The sequence below is a fragment of the Octopus sinensis genome, linkage group LG14 (genome assembly GCF_006345805.1).
Source record: "Octopus sinensis linkage group LG14, ASM634580v1, whole genome shotgun sequence".
Lineage (NCBI taxonomy): Eukaryota > Metazoa > Mollusca > Cephalopoda > Octopoda > Octopodidae > Octopus > Octopus sinensis.
Window position 1 is genome coordinate 63,824,268 of NC_043010.1, and position 21,422 is coordinate 63,845,689.

Genomic DNA, 21,422 nt, shown 5'->3' on the forward strand with positions numbered 1-21,422 from the left:
TGCGGGATACAAAGATGAAGCGTTGGAACAAACAGTTAAAAGCTGCCGAATATTCACTCTATGGCGAGTCCTAGCCTCGTGTTGCTTAGTTTTTCCTTGGGGTTGGCCAGATTGGAGCAATCTCAAGGTTAATCAGCTAAAATTGCGAGGATGATCTGGTTCTTGACTGAGGATAGACAGCTTCGAATGATGACCCATCCTTGTTATTTTTATATTTTATATCGTCTGTCTGGATGTTTTGTTGTCCCTTTTTGTATCACCTGGTTGTCCGGATGTTTTGCGTTCTTGTCCCATTTTGTATTATATATATATATGCAAACCTACATACATCATGCATGTACATACCTACGTATGTATATACACATGCATATATGGGTACAAGATGTCAAAAGAACATGAACAACATGAGAAACGAGAACATGAATAAACAAAAACATGGAAAACGAACTTTTTTTTGAACTACGAAAGAAACAAATAGAGAAACTACACAGGCAACCTAAAGAACAATCCCTTCATCAGTGCCCTCTGTTTTATCTACTCCGCATTTCGGACGTTTAGGGCAAGATGCATCTTCATCAAAACAGTCGTTCCTGCAAAGCAAATTAAATAAAATTTGGGATTTGCGGAGGGTTAACGTAACAAAAACAGGACAGTAAGAACAAAGCAGCAAAAGCAAACGGTAAGGACTGTTTAGCCATAATGAAGTGAAGGGGTGAACACTGGAGAAACGAGCTTTGACAGGAGACAGGCAAAAATGTGTGTTGTCTCTTGTAGCGTAAGGAGGAGAAAGCAAGATAGCCGCTGGTCACGTGTGAGCAACGAGAGAGTCAAGGAGGAAGAGTGAGGGAGAGATAGAGAACGGTGAAGGGGAGGAGGAGAAATAGAGACAGGGTAGGAGAGAAAGAAAGAATAGAGGCAGATAGTAATATAAGTGCCGCATCAGAATTATTAAGATAAAACTTACTTGGAAATGGATGCATGGCGTTCGATCATATAATATAAAAATATAAATTATATATGTATTGTTACGGACCACCTGCCGTCGTCCGGTCGATCAGCGAATGTTCGCCACGGAAACTCGGAGAGAGAGACAACAACAACTACAACAGCAGCCGCAAGAAGAGATACAGAGGCAATCGAGAGAGACACAAAGAAGGCAATTGGCTCACATTTAACGTACTAGTTTATATGACTATTAATTATTACATCAAATATATATCAGATACATTTAAAGAGGACACGTCGAATTAAACAACTCAATACATCATACAGGTATACCACAGATCAAAGCATTTAAACTGTCCGGAGACAACAGTTCTGTTTCAAATCACATTAACGTTACAGTTCAAAGGACATTAAAAGCATATACAGTTCAATGTTCGTTACACAGTTCTTTTCAACAACTCTGTACACAATGTCTTTACACAGTTCACATTGTTCTTTTTTTACTGTCTCATTTCTTTTACATTTCAATACATCGATTCTTTTTCCTTCTTTTTCTTCACATATCAATACACAATTCACGTACCTTAGTTCCTACTATAATAGCCAATGTCTCATACTGTACCCCATCTCTCTTAGCACTGCTAAATCCAACTTGCTAACCGCTTGCCTTGAATTCCAAATCCTCACCCCTAAATCCAACCGCTCGCCTTGACTACCAAATACCGACTGCCCAAAAACCTCTTGCTCTGTCACTACCCGCAATCTCTCTTAGCTCTGTCGCAATCACTCTCTCTCTCTCTTAGCTCTGCAATACTCTCTGCCTGTCTTCCTCTGCCCCTCATTCTCTCTCACTCTACTGTCATCTCTCATGACAGCTCCCAGATTCCTTAATCTGTCTTTCTCAGCCCTTCATCCTCTCACTCTACTGTATCTCTCATGACAAGCCCCCAGATTCCTTAATCTGTCTTTTTCGGCACTCAATATTTCTCTCACTGTCTCTCACACACTGAACTCTAATTCACCTGACGGGGTCGGGAAGTTTCCCCAGAGCTAATTAATCAACCCGCATCTGGCAGAACAATGGATTCATTGCCAAATGTAGGTCGCCGTCAACGGTCCTCAAATTGAACCACAACAATATATATATGTGCATACACACAGACATTTATTGGAATATAATGCGTTCGTATATATATATATACACACACAGAGACATTTATTGGAATATAATGCGTTTGTATATATATAGTCACACACATACACACACATTTATTAGAATATAATGCGTCTGTATATATGATACATATATAATATAAAACCACATTATAAATAGAAATCTCAAATCGGGAGAAAAGATGGAAAAAGAGAAACTTTCTAGCTTAAAGTAACATCATGTCTTTCATTGCCATCCACTGCCACTTCGTCTGTTGTTTTACTATTCTCTGCCTACAGCATGACCGAAACCAAGCGTTTTATTTCATAAGATGACAATCTGTCCGTCATTCCCAATAGAAACATTATAGTGAAAGGCACTCGTGGTGCGACTTGCAATGTTGCAATTCGATATTGAAAGTCGAAACGTGAGGAGGGAATGTTGCACTTGTGAGGAGAGAAGGATTTGGTGAGCGGACAGGATTTGGAGGAGGAACAGGCATTGGTTGCATTGCCGCAAGGCAGCGTAAGCCTTGCTTGTTCGCAGATTGAGGAAGTGTTTTTGTAGAAGATGCATACACGCACGCACACACGCGCGCGGTATATATCGGTTCAAGGGAGATCACTTTCAGATCTGAGAATAACATTGTTTGGGAATGAGGTTAAAAAAATGTCCAATTACGTCGGTACTTATATACAAAGAGGAACAACTTTTTTGAAAATAATTATCTCTGTTTCAGCAGAGTTATATTCTCTAACTTCATTTTATGTTCATTTGGCTTTACTGTAGAAATTGTTGCGAAAATCCCTATATTTTTCCACGTTACATATCTGGTTTAATGAAATTTCGTTGGACAAGGTGGACCATCACCACACCCCACTTCCGTTTTTTTTTAAATATATAATCAAAACCTAGGCAGAGGTAAAGAAGACGCAGAACATTTAAAAAAATTCCTTGCCAAAGAGATGCAGATGAAACCTGATGAATGGGAAACCAAACTGAAAGAAAGATGGTTCTCTATCCTTCAGCAGATTGAATTTCAAGAACAATACTCCGAGTTGTTAATTTTGTGCCCGTTCTTAATTAGCACACCAGCACAAAATGCTAATGATGAGCGTGTCTTTTCGAGGATGAATGTTCAGTGGACTGATGAACGAAATACGTTGGGTGTGGCTACTGTAGAAGCTATCTTACAATGCACATGGAACCTTAACGGTCAATATAAAGCATTTTATAGGCATGTGTTAGAAAACAAGGACCTGTTAACAAAAGTGAACTATAACTGAAGGTAAAGGTTCAAGTTTAATTCTCATGCGGTCTGTTAAGAAAATTTTGCATGTAAGTTTATCAGTTTTGTTTCTTTGCACGTTCTCCATATGAAACACAACTTTTTAGTCTCTTTCTGTGTTTGGATTAAATAATAATTTTCTAATTTCTTTCCTTTGCATTTTTCTATTGTCTCTATTGAATAAGAATTTTGCAATGATTTCACTTTCTCAGTATTTCTCTTAGATATCTTTATTGCCGGTATTAAATAATAATATTCAAATGCTTTCATACAAAAAGATTTTTTATTCATATTGTCTCTATTTGTCATTGAATAAAAAAAATTACAATGATTTCGATCTAACAGAATTTTTTTGCCTATTTCTTTATTTCTGTATTAAAGAAATATTTTCAAATTATTTCACTTTAACAGAATTTTTTTAAAGCTTGTATTAAATGATTTTGAAATGATTTTACTTTTGTTTTTCTCATAACCCATTAAAATAATTGCTTTATGTTTTTAACCCTTGTCTCTACTTTTATATAATATATTGTTCTGGGTGTGTCGGCATGCATAAATTTATATATAGAGAGCTATTTAAAAATGTTCCATATTTCTAATCTGGCAACCCTAGTTAAGTGTGGGGTTTTTGTTGCGTTGCAACTAGAAAACGATTAGAAAATATCAATTTGTTCATATTGAACAAAAGGGATGTACTCTTTCCAGTGTGTGTCAGTGCTTTGTGTCTATAAATCAGAATGTTGGATCAGCGCCAGCGTCAGAGCGTCGGATATGTTATGCAGTATTTCATCCGACTCTCTTTGGTCTGTGTTGAATCTCGTCAATATAAACCTTACGTTTCATCTCTCCAGAGGCGATGAAATAAAATATCAGTCAAATACGTGGTTCCGTATAAGCGATTCCTCCCGCCACAGTTTTCAGATAGTGCGCATATATTAAAGACAGTTATGTTATATAATTGCATATAACTGAATGTTACAGTGAATTGATACGTTATCTATTTTATAGATTTAATAAAAGTTAATTATATTTTAATAATATTTATTTAGGAACACAAAAGTTTGAAAAAAAATCGTTTTTAAAGAGAAGAAAAGGGTCATTTAATTTGTACTCTCTTACTCTTCTACTTGTTTCAGTCATTTGACTGCGATCATGCTGGAGCACCACCTTTAGTCGAATAAATCGACCCAGGACTTATTCTTTGTAAGCCTAGTACTTATTCTATTAGTCACTTTTTGCTGAACCGCTAAGTTACGGGGACGTTAACACACCAGCATCGGTTATCGAGCGGTGGTGGGAGGACAAACACACACAAACAACAAACTCATACATATACGACGGGCTTCTTTCAGTTTCCGTCTACCAAATCCCCTCACAAGGCTTTGATAAGCCCAAGGCTAAAGTAGAAGACACTTGCCCAAGGTGCCACACTGTGGGACTGAACCCAGAACCATGTGGTTGGGAAGCAGGCTTTTTGCCACACAACCACTCCTGCACCTATGTAATTTAGAAATTCACTCAGAAACTAAAAGTTTTAGCTTCTCTAAAATCGATTAAACTGAAAGTCGGAATGCATGGACATAATTATGTTTATTTGAATTAACTTTAATACACGTTTATACTTTGGGCTTAACGACAGTTCTTGCGTTATAACACCGAGCTGAGCACAAGTTGTATGATACGGAAATGAAATTTATACGCGAAAGTGACCCACATTACAGCATTTTCGAGCGTCAACACATTCAGTGTGCATGCGCAGACGTCGCTGCATAAAGAAGTTGAACGGCAAACTTTTTTAGTGTATCCACGTAGAAAACTGACTGTCTAATCATACTCAGAGCACGATGGCTAACAAACAGCAGCTCAGGAACTCAATTAAAATTCAGAAATGTCAGGTGGTACTTGTGGACGGGCTTGATGGTGTGACAGTAACAAAGATTGTTGATCATTTTTTATCTCAATTAGTTATCAATGACGAGGAAAAGAATGCAATTCAAGCAAAAGAGACTGAACAAGAAAAAGCTCGGAAATTACTAGACGTTATTCGCCCCAAAGTGAAAAGCCAGGATAAACAGAATAAGTCAGAATTATTCAATGGATTTGTGGAATGTCTAAGAGAACATAACCCGAGTTTAGCAACAGCCGTGGAAATTGCTGATGACAGTGTGCCGAATGACGAACTTGACATAGATAATATCCTTGAACGTGTTAAAAATATAGATTTGAATGAGAAAATGTTAAATCGTATTTTGATGCGTATGGGCTCTGGATGGGAATCTGTTGCTTCTGAATTAGGTATAGAGAGCATAAAAATTGATAATGTTAGGCAAGACAACCCATACTGCACACATAACCAGAAGTTTGAGGCATTTAATTCCTGGAGAAAAAAACAAGCCCATGGGCGTGGTGCATTAAAAAAACTTATAAAAGCCATCTATTACTGTTCTGTTAATTGCAATGTAAACATGAATAAAATACTTGAATGTATTGAAGACCCTTAAAAAGAAAAGAAGGAAGAATAACGCGCAGTTTTTACAATGTTGTATGTTAATATATTAAAAAAAATACAGTTTTTCCGATACACTTTTTGATATGGACATAAAGAATCGACACTTCAAAAATGAAATTATCCTACACTAAACGGCATAATTCTTGCGTTGTGGACTGATATTAAACATCGACATGCGAAAAGTGAAATAATGCATTATCAACAGACATTATATTTCAATTATTGAATCCTTTTCAACGGACAGATTACTTTCGACTTTCACTTTGGGAAGTTGCCGTCTTAAAGTAACATCATGTCAAACGCGGAAGTATGCGACTCTTTCCTTCATTATTTTTATTGTCGACTAAAACTCTTCACTTTTTGATGTTTACATAAAATTTTTCTATGATAAAAATATATATTATTTTGCTTTAGTATCAACCGCTATAATTTCATTTAATTCTATACATATTTTATAACCCTAAATTTAATAGAAATGAAGACTGTCTTATTTAGAGGTAACTCTCTAAGGAAACAACGAACTTCAACGCAATGATATAACATTTTGGAACTTATTCTGGGCGATCCATCGGTATAGGTACACACGTGACTTTGTTTAGATTTCTGAAGATAAGAGAAACCCTTTTCTCCCACCACTAACCCTAACACAAACTCTAAAAAAAAAACAACACTTTCTTGAAATGTATCCGGTATTTATACCGAAGTTATGCTATTATTCTGTATTGTTGATAATAAACTTGCTGAAATGGTAAGGATGTAGTTGGATGAATCTGAATTTTCAACCAAAATGAATGAAGGTTTACTTTGTGTGTTTGTAGTGTATGATAAAGATAGAAAGGCGTGTTACGTGATGGATATTAATGATAAGGTGGTTCTGCAACATTAAAACCAACCTTTCAGCAATGAATTTCCTTTAGAATACAGACATGTATATATGATGGATTTAACTGTGCTGGATAGCTACAGAAGGCGCCCTATCGATTTAGATTTTCCCTATACCTTTCTTAAAACGCACATCTTTAATGGCATTTTCTAGAAATACGTATTCAATAGTGTTGATTGCGAATAAATTTATTGTTAAAAAAATTGTTAAGACCATTGTAAGATATAACGTATCTCTTGAAAATTTCGTTAAACGTATGATTTTAACAAAGTTCGGTGGAAAGCGCAAAAGAAAACGAAACAACTTGTTTTACATCCACCAGAAAAACCCCTTTATATTTAATTTTTAATTATTCTTTTTAATGAAAACCTCCGTTTTCGGGTACAGAGTATACGAATCTGGAAAAAAGAAAAAAAAGTGTCCAAAATTGGCATTTCAGAATTTCAGTTCCCAGCAATTTTTCCATTAATCACATTTTTCAGAATTAAAAAAACTTTTAAATTATTATTTTCTTTACTTTTTTTTTACCAAATGTGTGAAAAAATACGGAGATTATGATTCTCAAAAAAATTTTTGTAAAATTTCAAAAAAAAACCCCAAATATTACCCCCGTCCCCCTCGCAGTTTACAGCATAAACTAGAAGTTTTGAAACCCCTTTTGTCATTGCACATGCGTTGACTGCTACTTGAAAAGAGATACTTTGGAAGTTGTGCGGTGATGGGGGGGGGGGCGATATGCGGAAAAGGTTTTTAAAATTCTTAAAATTTTATTTTCGGTTTTAAAATGCGGACGGCCCGAATCTGTTGTTCGTTTCCCTTTACCATTTCGAAAGAACTTTTTAAATATTTCGAAATCAAAATTGGTTGCACATGGTGGATATGTAACCCATCCGCTTCCTGTACATTAAATTTGCCTTCAATCAGTCTATCCACATGCTAGAAATAACAGCCAGTTCTCACACAAACTCTTATTCGCACATATTTTTTAATAAAAGTTTTTGCATATACGCCTAGGAGTCGATTGGGGATGAGCTTCGACAAAACTGCCATACTGGCCGGTTTTGTTTCTTGGCGATAAAATTTCAGAGAAATTTTCTGCATTAAAAAAAGGTATTATAAAAAAGTTAAAATAATAACTTATTGCCAGGTACTTGGGCATCTAGCCTAAGAAATGCATTGCCTATCTTGTAAAACTATACTGAGCCAAATTTAGAAAGTGAAGTGGGCCGCAAGATCTCACTCAGTGCGTAGGTTTCTGTGCAACAAGAAAAGTTGTAAGAAGTCGGCGAAAAACCAAATACCACTTCGGAAAGGAACTTGGTTTGGTCATAGCAATTTGTCTGGCAAAATGTTAAAATAAAGTGTTCATTTTTCATTTGTTCTTAAAGAGTTGTTAAAGGAAACCCTCATTGCATGCTAGAAGCAGGTATGGCTGAGTGCGTCCAGGACTATGAGAGATTCTCACCTGAAGATATTCAGCATGAGACTGTCAGCAATTCAGTGAAACTGGGAAAGGTTTTGATGACATCACACAAGAAGAGGTCAACGATATGTTGGATTTAACGAAGTCTGCCAGCAAAGTGGAGGCAGAAGCGCCAGATCCAGAGGAAGAGGAGGATGTGGTGGGCCTGGCAATTGAACATCTATCTGACCTTTTAAGGACAGCAAAGGAATTGCAAGGGAAGGCTGAAACAGGGGATCCCTATATGGTTCGGTCTCTCCAATTTAAAAAAGCTGTCGATGTGGCTATGCAGACATATAAAACACTCCTCACCATCTTGAAGAAACAACGACACCAACTTCCCATTACAACGTTCCTCAAACTCACCAAGAAAACCTTGCATGAAGATACGATATCCCCTAAAACATCTCAAGAAGGGACGTCACCAGAAGAGCTTTAAATGTTTGCTGTGCAGTAATTACCTTTATTATTTTCATCGTCGTCTTAAATCAGTATCATTCATTATTGGTGAGTAAACATACATTTTACATCATTCTTAATTAAATCATTATTAAATATTATGTGCAGGTGTGTGTGTAATATTTTAAGTTATATTTTGACATTTATAGGCATTTTATAGACCACATCCGATATTCACGCATTTTCAGTATTTGTGGGAGCTCGGGGAATGTAACAAGCATGAACACCGGGGGATGACTGTAATAATTGTGATTTATTTTACATTAAATTAGATTGTTTTGTTTTTTTGCTTTTTTTTTTATTTACAATTGAATAATCAAAAATCAACTGAGCTCTTTGATGAGTTTAGCCAAATCAACAGGTGTTGTGCCTTTAGACACACCTGATATCTTAATTGATTTTGCATCTAAATATTATCTTGTTAATTTTGATATGATTTCCACATATCACCTATAATGGTGGGCCCTGGATGAAAATGTTTACCAATTACTGAGAGTAGTTGAGATTCTATTTACAAACTCAGTTAATAATCCACTACCTGTTACAAGTCAAACCATTCGTAAACCCATTGCTCTACAATAATACTTGCATTCTGGAAACAGATGTACATCAATTTTGGCCAGAACATTTTCAGCATTTCATTGAATTGGAATGGCCATCAAAGTTTCTAGTGTTAGCTTTGTAGCCAATATCTAATTCACGATATGTCTAGTTTGAGTTAATATTTACTTTTACTCTTGGCCACCAAAACAAAAACAAAAAAAAAAGTGTATTAAATGAATATGGAAACAAACATTTGCGCCAGCGAATCGGAGGTTGGGAGAGGGCTTTCTGAAAAATTCACATGATCCGACTTTTTCCCTCATAACTTTTAGGAAAATGGACAGATTTTAATGAAATTTTATATAAATACCTTTCCAATGGCATAGTATATGATTATAATGAAATTTGTGGGTGAAAGTTTTTTCAAAGGGGTGGGCAGAAGACTTTCAAAGAGAAAGAAATTCATAAACCATTTTTTTGCTTGAGTGTAATGGAAAAAAGTTTGAAAAATAATTTTTTAGATTCCTTTATAAATTTATATATACACGGTGCCCCAGCATGGCCACAGCTCAAGAGCTGAAACTGGAAAAAACAAAAAACAAAAAACAAAAAAAAAAAAAAAACACACAGTGTATCACACTAGTATTATTTGGGGCCAGTGATGACAGATCAAAGATATATATACAAGGGACTGAACATACATTTTAATGCAGCACTCTTTTTAAATCATTGCTATAGTAACCATACACATTGTTTATTTAAACAGGATTATTTTGAAGGTTGTGAGCCAACATAGCCTCATTGAAATTAGGTTACTTCCTGGTCTCTCTCTCGTTATTGTAGTTTAGATTACTGTATCTAGTAGTAATACAAGCTAAAGTTTTCAAAACCTGGATTGTTTCTACTCTCTGCTCAATCTCACATTCGTGCTATGCACATATAAGAAGCAAGGAAGATTGTTTTGTATGTATTTTTGGAAAAAAACTGCGTCCAGTAGTTATCTCGATGGTTTTGTTGTGTTGTTTATCGCAGGGTTATGAAAGCCCTAAGATTCCACCCAAAAGCCCTACACCTTCGAAGGTTTCTGGCAGAGAACCTAAGCACCAGAAAGAGGTTAGGATGCTCCCTGAGAAGGTACAACAGCTAGATATGCTCTGGGAAAGTAAAAGTTATGCAGCAGTAGGCCACTATTATGGGGTTAATGAAAGTACCATATGCTACAGAAAGAAGATCGAGGTAGCGATCAGGACTATCGTAGCAGTAAGTTTCTGTGAAAGTGCCCAAAGATAACGATAGAGAGAAATAAGCAGTTCGTGAGGATTAAATCCTTTAAAATATTTATAATAAATATCATTTCGTAGTGTAACATGGCAACAAAAAAAAACAGCAAAAAACATATACAGGGTTATTTGAAGTTAACACGGGCTGTGATTGGTGCAATGGAAAGAGACGATGAATCGCAGCTTTCTATTTTGTAATCTGGCCTGTGACTGGTGCTTTGACCGATGCTCAGATCCGCAGCACATTCCGCTGGTCCCCCCCTCTCCCTCTCTCTCGCGGCCATTTGGCTCCAGGCTTTCTCGGTGAGTGATTTACTGTACTACTTTACGCTGTGCTGTGTGTGATCTTTGTTGTTGTTTCTTTGCGTTTTCATCTTCTGTAATGGCTCCCAAGCATGCTGCTTCTTCCAAGGCTGGTACGGAGCCTGAACGCAAACGAAGAATAATGACGATCGCTGAGAAGGTGAAACTTCTGGATGTGTTGAAGATGGACGAGGCTAACATCAGGAAGACGGCTGCCATCACCTTTTAATAAGTCGGCGAAGAGAGTGGTTACGGCTCGTAATAAAACTATCATCCGTTTGGAAGCTGCTTTGGCCGTATGGATAGCCAAGTGCCGAAAGAAAAACATAGCCTTGGATACGAACATCATTAAAACAAAAGCAAGGAGCTTTCCTTCATTATTTTTATTGTCGACTAAAACCCTTCACTTTTTGATATTTACATAAAATTTTTCTATGATAAAAATATATATTATTTTGCTTTAGTATCAACCGCTATAATTTCATTTAATTCTATACATTTAAAATATATTTTATAACCCTAAATTTAATAGAAATGAAGACTGTCGTTGTTTGGTAATGGAAGATCTGATTATGAAAAGAAGCTTTTAAAAAAAACCCACTTTAATTTCACATGAATTACTTTGTCATATTACTATGGGAAATTACTTTGAAAAAAATCTTTGCAGAAAGATGAGTCAAATGATTGCATTGTTATCGCAGTTTGGAGAGGTTTGGCTGTTATTTCTAGCATGTGGATAGCCTGGTTGAAAATGTCCCTTGTTTAAGAAACATATTGGGTTTATTTACATTTCTGAAGCATCCAACTAGGCCATCATGATGCTGGTTATTAGAGAAGTTGTGGGCCGAATCTGATGGTAGAAAAGCTAGGACTGGAGAAAGAGAGATACGAGTTAACTTTCCTAGAATGTTAGCATCCAACTAGGCCATTTCGAAGCAAATGTACAATATTAGAAAAATTGGGGAAGTAAACCCCCGAAAAGAACAAAATTTGAAATTGAAGAGTTTTGAGATTCACCCAATCAGGAAACAGTTCTTTTCTGCTTATATGGAAAAATATAAAACGTGCAGGCACATGCGTAGTTGTGTAGTTAAGAAATTCAACCGCCAACATTTTACAAACAGACACGGAGCATGATGGCTGCCTTACAGCAAATGTCGAACGCAAAGATAATTCAGCGATATTATGAGGTTCTTGTGAATAGTTTAGATAGTGTGGGTATAAAAAAGATTATTGATCGTCTTTTGAGTCATTCATTAATTTTGATCGAGAACAAGAATGAGATTCAAACAGAAAAAACCCCCGAAGATAAATCTCGGAAATTACTCGATATCATTTTAAATCAAGTGAGAACCGAGGACAATGAGAATAAGTCGGAATTTTTTGACGAATTCATGAAAGTTCTAAATGAAGTCGACAAAAATTTGGCATCATCCATGAAGAAGGAAGCTGAGGAGAAAGCTAAGAAGGAAGCTGAGGAGAAAGCTAAGAAGGAAGCTGAGGAGAAAGCTAAGAAGGAAGCTGAGGAGAAAGCTAAGAAAGAAGCTGAGGAGAAAGCTAAGAAGGAAGCTGAGGAGAAAGCTAAGAAGGAAGCTGAGGAGAAAGCTAAGAAGGAAGCTGAGGAGAAAGCTAAGAAAGAAGCTGAAGAGAAAGCTGAGGAGGAAGAAACACTCGCGGCCCTAATGTGACAGAGGGGACATGAATCTGGTTCGTATCTTGATGCACATGAGACACTTTAATGTATCGAATAGTTTTAAAAAGAGAGGGAAAAAACCGCACAGTTCTGACAAAGTTGTTTGTTTATATCAACAAAATGCTCATTGCTGTTTTTTTTTTCTTCTTATATATAATATATATTATGCATTATTAACAGACATTATATTTCAATTATTGAATACTTTTCAACGGAGAGATTACTTTCACCTTTCGATTTGGAAAGTTGTCGGCTTAAAGTGACATCTTATCAAACGCGGATGTATGCAGTACTTTCGTTCGTTCATTATTTGTATTTCAGACAAAAAGCCTTTAATTTTTTTTAATGATAAACAACATAATTGTTTTTTTTGTTTGATTATGGAAAATATCAATCATTATAAGTGAACTGGAAATAGTGACGGTCTTATTTCTCGGTAACTCACTAAGAAAACAACGAACTTCAACGCAATGATGTAATATTTTGGAAATTATTCTGTATTGATGATAATAAACCTGTTGAGATGGTAAGTGAATGTAGTTGGATGAATCTTTAATTTTCAAACACTAAGTGAATAAAGGTTTACTTTGGGTTGTTGCAGAGTATGATAACGATAGAAAGGCATGTTACATGGTATTTATTGATGGTAAAGTGGTTCGGCAATGAATTTTCTTTAGGATACAGACATGTGTATATGATGGATTTAACTGTACTAGCATAGCTACAGAATGTGTTCCATCGATGTTGTTTCTTGAAATGTGTGTCTTTAATGGAGTTTTCTAGAAAAACGTTTTCAATAGTGTAGACTAAGAATAAGTTCATGAAAAGAAATTTATCAAGACCATTGTAATCTGCACCTTCTATAACGAATCTCTGGAAAATTTCATCAAATGTATTCAGTCTGAATATGTACAAGTCATAAGGCGGCGCGCTGACAGAAACGTTAGCAGGCCGGGCGAAATGCTTAGCAGTATTTCATCTGCCGTTACGTTCTGAGTTCAATTTCTGCCGAGGTCGACTTTGCTTTTCATCCTTTCGGGGTCGATAAATCAAGCACCAGTTGTGTACTGGGGTTGATCTAATCGATTTGTTCCTTTCCCTAAACTTTCGGGCCTTATGCCTAGAGTAGAAAAGAATACGAGTCATGTATTGTCAGTTAATAACTGATTTAAAATAGTTTCTTTTTTATTACAAGAGAATGTAACAAGCTTATTTTTCACCGCCATTAAGTCATAACTGCAATGCGCATCGTCTAAAATGTATCCGGAAAATTTCATGAAAAGAAAAAAGCATTTTAAAGAAAGTTACGATGAAACCCAGTCGTTTGTAGTTATGCTGGCTGTACTTAGTTATCAACATGTTAGGGTTAGTCATTTTAATTGTTGAATTTTATTGCAGGAACCGTGTATTTAAATAAATGCTACATGCTGATGAAGGAACAAACAGCCATTAAAATGCATCTGCGAACGTGAAGGGTAAATGAAGGTCGTACTGCATTGATGAGTACCTGAATATGAATCCACGTAAATAAAAAAAAATAAGTAGAAAGTCACATGTTATGCCATCATATATAAAGTGGAGTCATTATGCAAAAGTCATGTATTGCCAGTTAATAACTGATTTGAAATATTTTCTCTTTTATTAGTTTAATTGTTTATAATATTTAATAATTTCTGAGCTGAATATTCTTCTTTGATTACCTGACTCCCTTTTCTAGACAAAATTGTGACCTTTTCCAGTGATTTTATTACAGGCCATCATAAATTATTTGTGACTTTATCACCGGTCACGCCTAAAATATATGCACTACATTGGCATTTCGACGATGTATTTTGATGTATTTGAAAACGATAGCACAAAGTGAGATATTTCATATCAATCTGATGCAGCCTCTATAAAAATATTTCGTTGTCATACATTCCAATATTCAAAAGTCTTTTAACAACACTAAGGATTCTTTCAGTTTTCAGTTCTTACTCTTTCGATATCTCCATTTCAAAATGGGGTGGGTGTGTGATGGAGTTGGGATTGAAATTTTGAAATGCCGATTTTTGCCAATGTTTTTTCCGTTTTGGGATCTTTTCCTTTTGAACGGCATTATTGATCATCTTTTGAGTCATTCATTAATTTCGATCGAGAACAAGAATGAGATTCAAACAGAAAAAAACCCCCGAAGATAAATCTCGGAAATCACTCGATATCATTTTAAATCAAGTGAAAACCGAGGACAATGAGAATATGTCGGATTTATTTAACGAATTCATGGACCGTACTCCCTTTCAGTTTTTTTCCACGTTTTTTGTTTTCTACAGAAACTGACTATTGCGATTGCGAATATTCCGAATCTGCAAAAATCTGTATTTCTAAATTTAAATTCCACGCCACTCGACCCCAATTTCTTCATTTTTCAGTTTTTTTTAGAAAAATTTTTTTTTGGCGAAATAGGTAGAAAAATATGGAGATTATGATTCTGAAAGAAATAATTTTGTAAAATTTCAGTTCTTTGAAAACAATAAAAATAATATCAAAAAAAAAAAAAAAAAGAAAAAACAAGAAAAAACTGGAATTATGCTAAAATAGCAAACGTAAAAAGCATCTGACAGAAAATTGTTTTTTTTTTTGCACACACACACACACACGACGCCAAGAAAATGACATTAAAAAAGAATTTTTTTTCTTTTTTTGTAATTCGTATTGAGAAAGTTGATCTTCGGTTTGGCTGTTGTTTCTAGCTCGTCGGACGTTCCGGTTGGAGCGTACTTAGCAATTGAAGATTTTGAAAACCCGAGTTATAACGAAACATAACGAATGGCCTCTTTTCATTTGGTTTTAGTTTTGTCAGTTTTTTCTTTTCTTTTTTTTTTTACGAATTCTCAAGTGTAATGTAGGTTGTATGTGGATATGTACGGCATTATTTTTGGGGAATGTGTGTTGTTGTGTTGAACTTTTCTCAAGGTTTCTATGTCAATTTGTGTAGCACCTCTGATTCCATGCTCTATGAGTTGAACTGGGTAGTGTCTGTCAATTAGGGTGTTTTTGAGTTCTTGCAGTCTAAAGTCTCTGGTGTTTTGTTCTGACACTATTGTGAATATCCTTCTTGCAAGGTTGAAGGGGATGTTTGTTCTGGTGTGTATTGGGTGGCATGAATTAAATAGTAGATATTGTTTAGCGTCTGTGGTTTCGTAAAATATGTCCATTTCTTCTTTTAGGTTTATCCAAGAATGGAAGCTCCTTTTGGTTGTACTCCATTGCGAACTGTATGTTTGGGTTGACGCTGTTCAATAGTCTTTTGAATTTCAGGAGTTTATCTGTGTTTTTTTTTTTATTCCAGAGTATGAAACAGTCGTCTGGGAATATTTTCCAATTCACTTTTATGTATTGGGAAAGGGGGTTTCCAAAGGTAGATAAAGATTCCTGGTATATTATTACTTCCAAGTAGCCCATTGTTAGGTTCGCAATGACTGGTGCTGCCCTAGTACCCATAGCAATTCCGGATTTTTGTCGGTAAAACGTATTGTCAAACATGAAGCGGTTATTTCGGAGGATGAATTCAACCGATTTAGTTATGAATTCTTTACTGATCCTTTTTGGTATTTCTTCCGGAAATTGGTCCAACCAGAACTGAATTGCCTCTAGCCCATAATTCAGTTGTGGCTGGACAATTCAGACCTGGCAATTCAGTAACTATGTTACTATACGCAAAATTTGTCACATTTTTCTAACATAACGATTTAAATATATTCTTTAACCATATAACACAAGCCTTCAGTAGCTTTTTCACTCTTTTTTGTCTTTTATACATCCAGCCACGTGCTTTCACATACCAACTCTCTCACATCTATATCTATTTATATATATATATATATACACACACACAAAATGGGACAAGAACTGAAAACATTATCGCAAATAGTTACGTGGTAGCAGGGCGTTCTAGAACTAGCAGCCAAATACATCGAATGCAATCGAAAAAAAAAACTATTTCATACTGAGGTTACGAACGGGTCTTTTATAAAATACTAGCAGTATCGCCCGGCGTTGCTCGGGTTTGTAAGGGAAATAACTATATAAGCATTTTTAGAGAGTTACTTCCCTTATAGATGCCAATTCGGGCTTTCTTAGCCATTTCTGTATTGGTGTCTTCAAGCCATGAAGTCGTTGTTCTAAAAGAACGCTGGTCTCCTTGACAACGCATTACGACGTTGATTTCCTTAAACTCCCTTCCCCACAGCTTCACGAGGGAGGGAAGAAGGGGGAGAAGCAAACACAGGTGCAGGTGTTTGAGCGTGGACGCCAACTCCGCCGCCATCGACACACGAAAAATTATGCATTAAAATGGAATAAAAAATGATGTTAAATTATTTTTAAAATCGTAGACTCATCGTAGACGCGCGCTAATAGCCAGACGGGCTCGATATTAATCACGACTATAAGATACCCGAATTTGGTTAAACTGCACCGCAAAATGTGGGAGGAGTTAGGAATCTAAATCGAAGGGGACAGACACTCACACAACTACAGTTTTATATATATAGATTTACCGCATTTTTAAAGTCATTTTCACTTTAGAATATTTTTAAAATATGCCAAAAATAATTTTTGTAATAGAATTCACCTGAAAATAATTTAAAAAACATTAAAATATTATCTGTTTAAAGAAAGCTAAAATATAACAGAACAACATAATGTAAAATAACTTACATTTTTGTAAAGACATTCACTTAAAAATATTTCTAAATGATTCAAATATTGAGTTCAATAAAGGCGAAAATACTGTAGGAAAAAAATCATATTTTTTCGTTGTCAACTCACTGTCTAATAAAAAGATGAAAGTTTCTTCCCTTCCAGGGTGAAGCTTATTTTCGGAACATCTTCCCATTGTACACCGCTTGGGGTATTTATATTCCGAAAATCTCTAATATCTCAGGAACTACTTTACTGATTTACGCGAAACTTGTTTCATTTTGTTCATATTAACATTTCAAGGTAAGCTTAATTTATAGTATTTTCCCATTATGCGCCAGTTTGGCTCAGTAACTTTGCATGCAAGCAAGCAATATTCAAACTGACTCTTAATGTATTATAGATAACAATAAACATGTTTAACCTTTTCTTTGTTTATTATATTTTCGAGATTAAGATTATTCGTGAGTAACTCGCAGGTTGTTTTCAAACCAATACTCAAAGAAATCATAGAAATCTGACTCGCAAGATTTTGTTCAATGTTATTTTTTAAAATTCAAATCCAGCATCATAAATGTAACAGGAGTGCTCTCCCTTGGTTTACTTTTGAACTTACGGGAAGGCATGTGCTAAAAAGGCCTTCCCTAATTTCTTTTCTTCTAAGAATTTACTTATCGAGAAGAATGACAAGTATCAAATTTCTTAACTAATTCTTCAACCGACTCTGGGAAGAATTTAGGTAAACGACTTAAGGTCGTGATGGAGAATATAGATAAAGCAATGCCTATTTAACGAGTGTGAAACACAATTCATTAGTACAAGACATACAGATGTGAGTGACAAAGCCTCCGGCAGCAGCTTAAATGTCACTAAAAAAAATATCGGAAATCCTGGGTTTATATAAGCTACTTTGGACATTACTAAAAGCGTCCAGGAACTTAATTTCAGAACAACTTTTGGTCTATAGTTTATTAACAGAAGGATATACTGTAAATAACAATTTAAATAAGTAAAAATATATATATATATATGATAAATTAATTTAACAATAATAACCTCTCATACATATTTAGAAACTCAATAATAAATTGTTGCAGTATCATATTACTCGTACAAGTAGAAAGTTTTGGGCACTGGAAAACCTCTCTAATGGCTATTGAGGTACGCCAGTATACTTGCAGTGTTGTCGCGACTGATGCACGGGAACAACCAAGCGCCCTCAGTTACCTCTGCTAGGCGACGGTTTCGGCTAATACTTTCTTAGGCCTATCAAAATAATCTTTTTTAAATAGACTTTCTCTAAACTTGGGATCTTTTCGGTTTGACCGGCAGTTTTTTCTAGCGGTGTCATATGAAATTGTCACCCATAATTATGACCCTAGTATCGATCTATTGCATTTCAATCTGTTTTAGGGTTAGGGGGAAGGGTATCTCTTTTCTTTAGAAATGTAAATAAACCCAATCTGTTTCTTAAGCGAGGGACATATACGGCACATAATGTTTTCATCTCAATAGACGTCATTGATTGGTTGAAATTGCAGAAAAACAACAACAAATATCTTACAAGCTATAGAATTTTCTCAATAAAGCCAAGAGAAAAAGATGTTTTATAAACACATTCTATCAGTATACGAAGTTTAAAAGAGTTTAGTTACGTGGAAATTATTTTAAAAAACTGCCGGTCAAACCGAAAAGATCCTAAACTTGTATTTTAGCGCCAAAAGAAAATATTCACGGAACAACTCTAGTTGATTTCCGTTCAAAATATACCTGCTACAAAGCTTTCTACAGATGTAGTTGTGTAGTTAGGAAATTCACCAGCAAACATTTCCGTGTTTACCCACATACAACACTGAATGTCAAAGCATACTTAGAACACGATGTCTGGAATACAGCAGTTGTTGAATACAACTATAATTCAGCGAAGTTATAGGGAACTTGTGGAGAGTTTTGAAAGTGTGACTATACAAAGAATCATCGATTACCTTTTGATTCTGTAGTGTAGAGAAGGACCGGAACTAAGGTAGTACGCATGTCCTGTCGGAAGTGGGGACTGTGGGTCCCACCAGAATGGCCGCAGTGGGCATGCGGTGTTGGCGAAATGTAAGCAGTAAGTTGGCAGTGGATAGCGTACGAGAGCAGACCTGTTAGATGGTACGGCGACAGACAGAGTACGCGGACATTGTGAGTGACCCTTCCAGATCGATAGGTAAGACTACCGCAATTCTCCCTCTGCTTCTGTCTTTTCCTCCTTCACATCACAAGCTATTTCGGCTCAAAAGGAAAAAAAAAAATGATTGGTATGGTTCCTGTTTCGAACGAGACGTTTAGGCTATTTTGCGGCGAGGGAGACACCGCCGCTTGGTTGATAAAAATTAAGTTGGTGGCAAGACACCACGGTATATATGACCTACCGAGTTTCATTCCATTGTACCTCGATGGATCGGCGTTGGCACTATACCTGGAAATAGAGGAGAAGGACCAGTTAAGCGAAGAAAAAATAGATGTTCGGCTGATAGAGGCTTTTACGGAAGGGTCATTTATGGCATATGGTTCACTGGGGAAAGCAAAGTGGACGAGTGAAGAGGTCGACGTGTTTGCCACGTCAGGAGATTGGCCAGACTTGCGGGATACAAAGATGAAGCGTTGGAACAAACAGTTAAAAGCTGCCGAATATTCACTCTATGGCGAGTCCTAGCCTCGTGTTGCTTAGTTTTTCCTTGGGGTTGGCCAGATTGGAGCAATCTCAAGGTTAATCAGCTAAAATTGCGAGGATGATCTGGTTCTTGACTGAGGATAGACAGCTTCGAATGATGACCCATCCTTGTTATTTTTATATTTTATATCGTCTGTCTGGATGTTTTGTTGTCCCTTTTTGTATCACCTGGTTGTCCGGATGTTTTGCGTTCTTGTCCCATTTTGTATTATATATATATATGCAAACCTACATACATCATGCATGTACATACCTACGTATGTATATACACATGCATATATGGGTACAAGATGTCAAAAGAACATGAACAACATGAGAAACGAGAACATGAATAAACAAAAACATGGAAAACGAACTTTTTTTTGAACTACGAAAGAAACAAATAGAGAAACTACACAGGCAACCTAAAGAACAATCCCTTCATCAGTGCCCTCTGTTTTATCTACTCCGCATTTCGGACGTTTAGGGCAAGATGCATCTTCATCAAAACAGTCGTTCCTGCAAAGCAAATTAAATAAAATTTGGGATTTGCGGAGGGTTAACGTAACAAAAACAGGACAGTAAGAACAAAGCAGCAAAAGCAAACGGTAAGGACTGTTTAGCCATAATGAAGTGAAGGGGTGAACACTGGAGAAACGAGCTTTGACAGGAGACAGGCAAAAATGTGTGTTGTCTCTTGTAGCGTAAGGAGGAGAAAGCAAGATAGCCGCTGGTCACGTGTGAGCAACGAGAGAGTCAAGGAGGAAGAGTGAGGGAGAGATAGAGAACGGTGAAGGGGAGGAGGAGAAATAGAGACAGGGTAGGAGAGAAAGAAAGAATAGAGGCAGATAGTAATATAAGTGCCGCATCAGAATTATTAAGATAAAACTTACTTGGAAATGGATGCATGGCGTTCGATCATATAATATAAAAATATAAATTATATATGTATTGTTACGGACCACCTGCCGTCGTCCGGTCGATCAGCGAATGTTCGCCACGGAAACTCGGAGAGAGAGACAACAACAACTACAACAGCAGCCGCAAGAAGAGATACAGAGGCAATCGAGAGAGACACAAAGAAGGCAATTGGCTCACATTTAACGTACTAGTTTATATGACTATTAATTATTACATCAAATATATATCAGATACATTTAAAGAGGACACGTCGAATTAAACAACTCAATACATCATACAGGTATACCACAGATCAAAGCATTTAAACTGTCCGGAGACAACAGTTCTGTTTCAAATCACATTAACGTTACAGTTCAAAGGACATTAAAAGCATATACAGTTCAATGTTCGTTACACAGTTCTTTTCAACAACTCTGTACACAATGTCTTTACACAGTTCACATTGTTCTTTTTTTACTGTCTCATTTCTTTTACATTTCAATACATCGATTCTTTTTCCTTCTTTTTCTTCACATATCAATACACAATTCACGTACCTTAGTTCCTACTATAATAGCCAATGTCTCATACTGTACCCCATCTCTCTTAGCACTGCTAAATCCAAC

General features: G+C 36.1%; 2 protein-coding genes across 3 annotated transcripts in view; both read left to right on the top strand.

Moving 5' to 3' along the window:
* Window positions 1-12,646, top strand: part of LOC115219508 (death domain-containing protein CRADD) — a 33,654-nt gene extending 21,008 nt beyond the window's left edge. Inside the window, exons 2-3 of one of the 2 annotated variants that reach the window (XM_036509118.1) lie at window positions 5,549-5,931; window positions 12,625-12,646. In XM_036509118.1, the coding sequence (XP_036365011.1) occupies window positions 5,549-5,887 (339 nt within the window). In that variant the 3' untranslated portion in view covers window positions 5,888-5,931; window positions 12,625-12,646. Of the gene's footprint in view, window positions 1-5,548; window positions 6,648-12,624 lie in introns of those variants that run through there. The other variant, XM_029789688.2, reaches the window with a different exon arrangement.
* Window positions 10,128-12,616, top strand: LOC115219511 (eukaryotic translation initiation factor 4 gamma-like). The gene has a single exon (XM_029789692.2). It carries the CDS (start codon window positions 11,959-11,961, stop codon window positions 12,511-12,513), a length of 555 nt encoding a protein of 184 aa, XP_029645552.1. The 5' UTR covers window positions 10,128-11,958; the 3' UTR covers window positions 12,514-12,616.
* Window positions 12,647-21,422: the final 8,776 nt, after the last annotated feature.

Bases quoted from the DNA above. Each gene is read 5' to 3' on its own strand.
- LOC115219511 (XM_029789692.2), top strand. From the start codon at position 11,959: ATGATGGCTGCCTTACAGCAAATGTCGAACGCAAAGATAATTCAGCGA.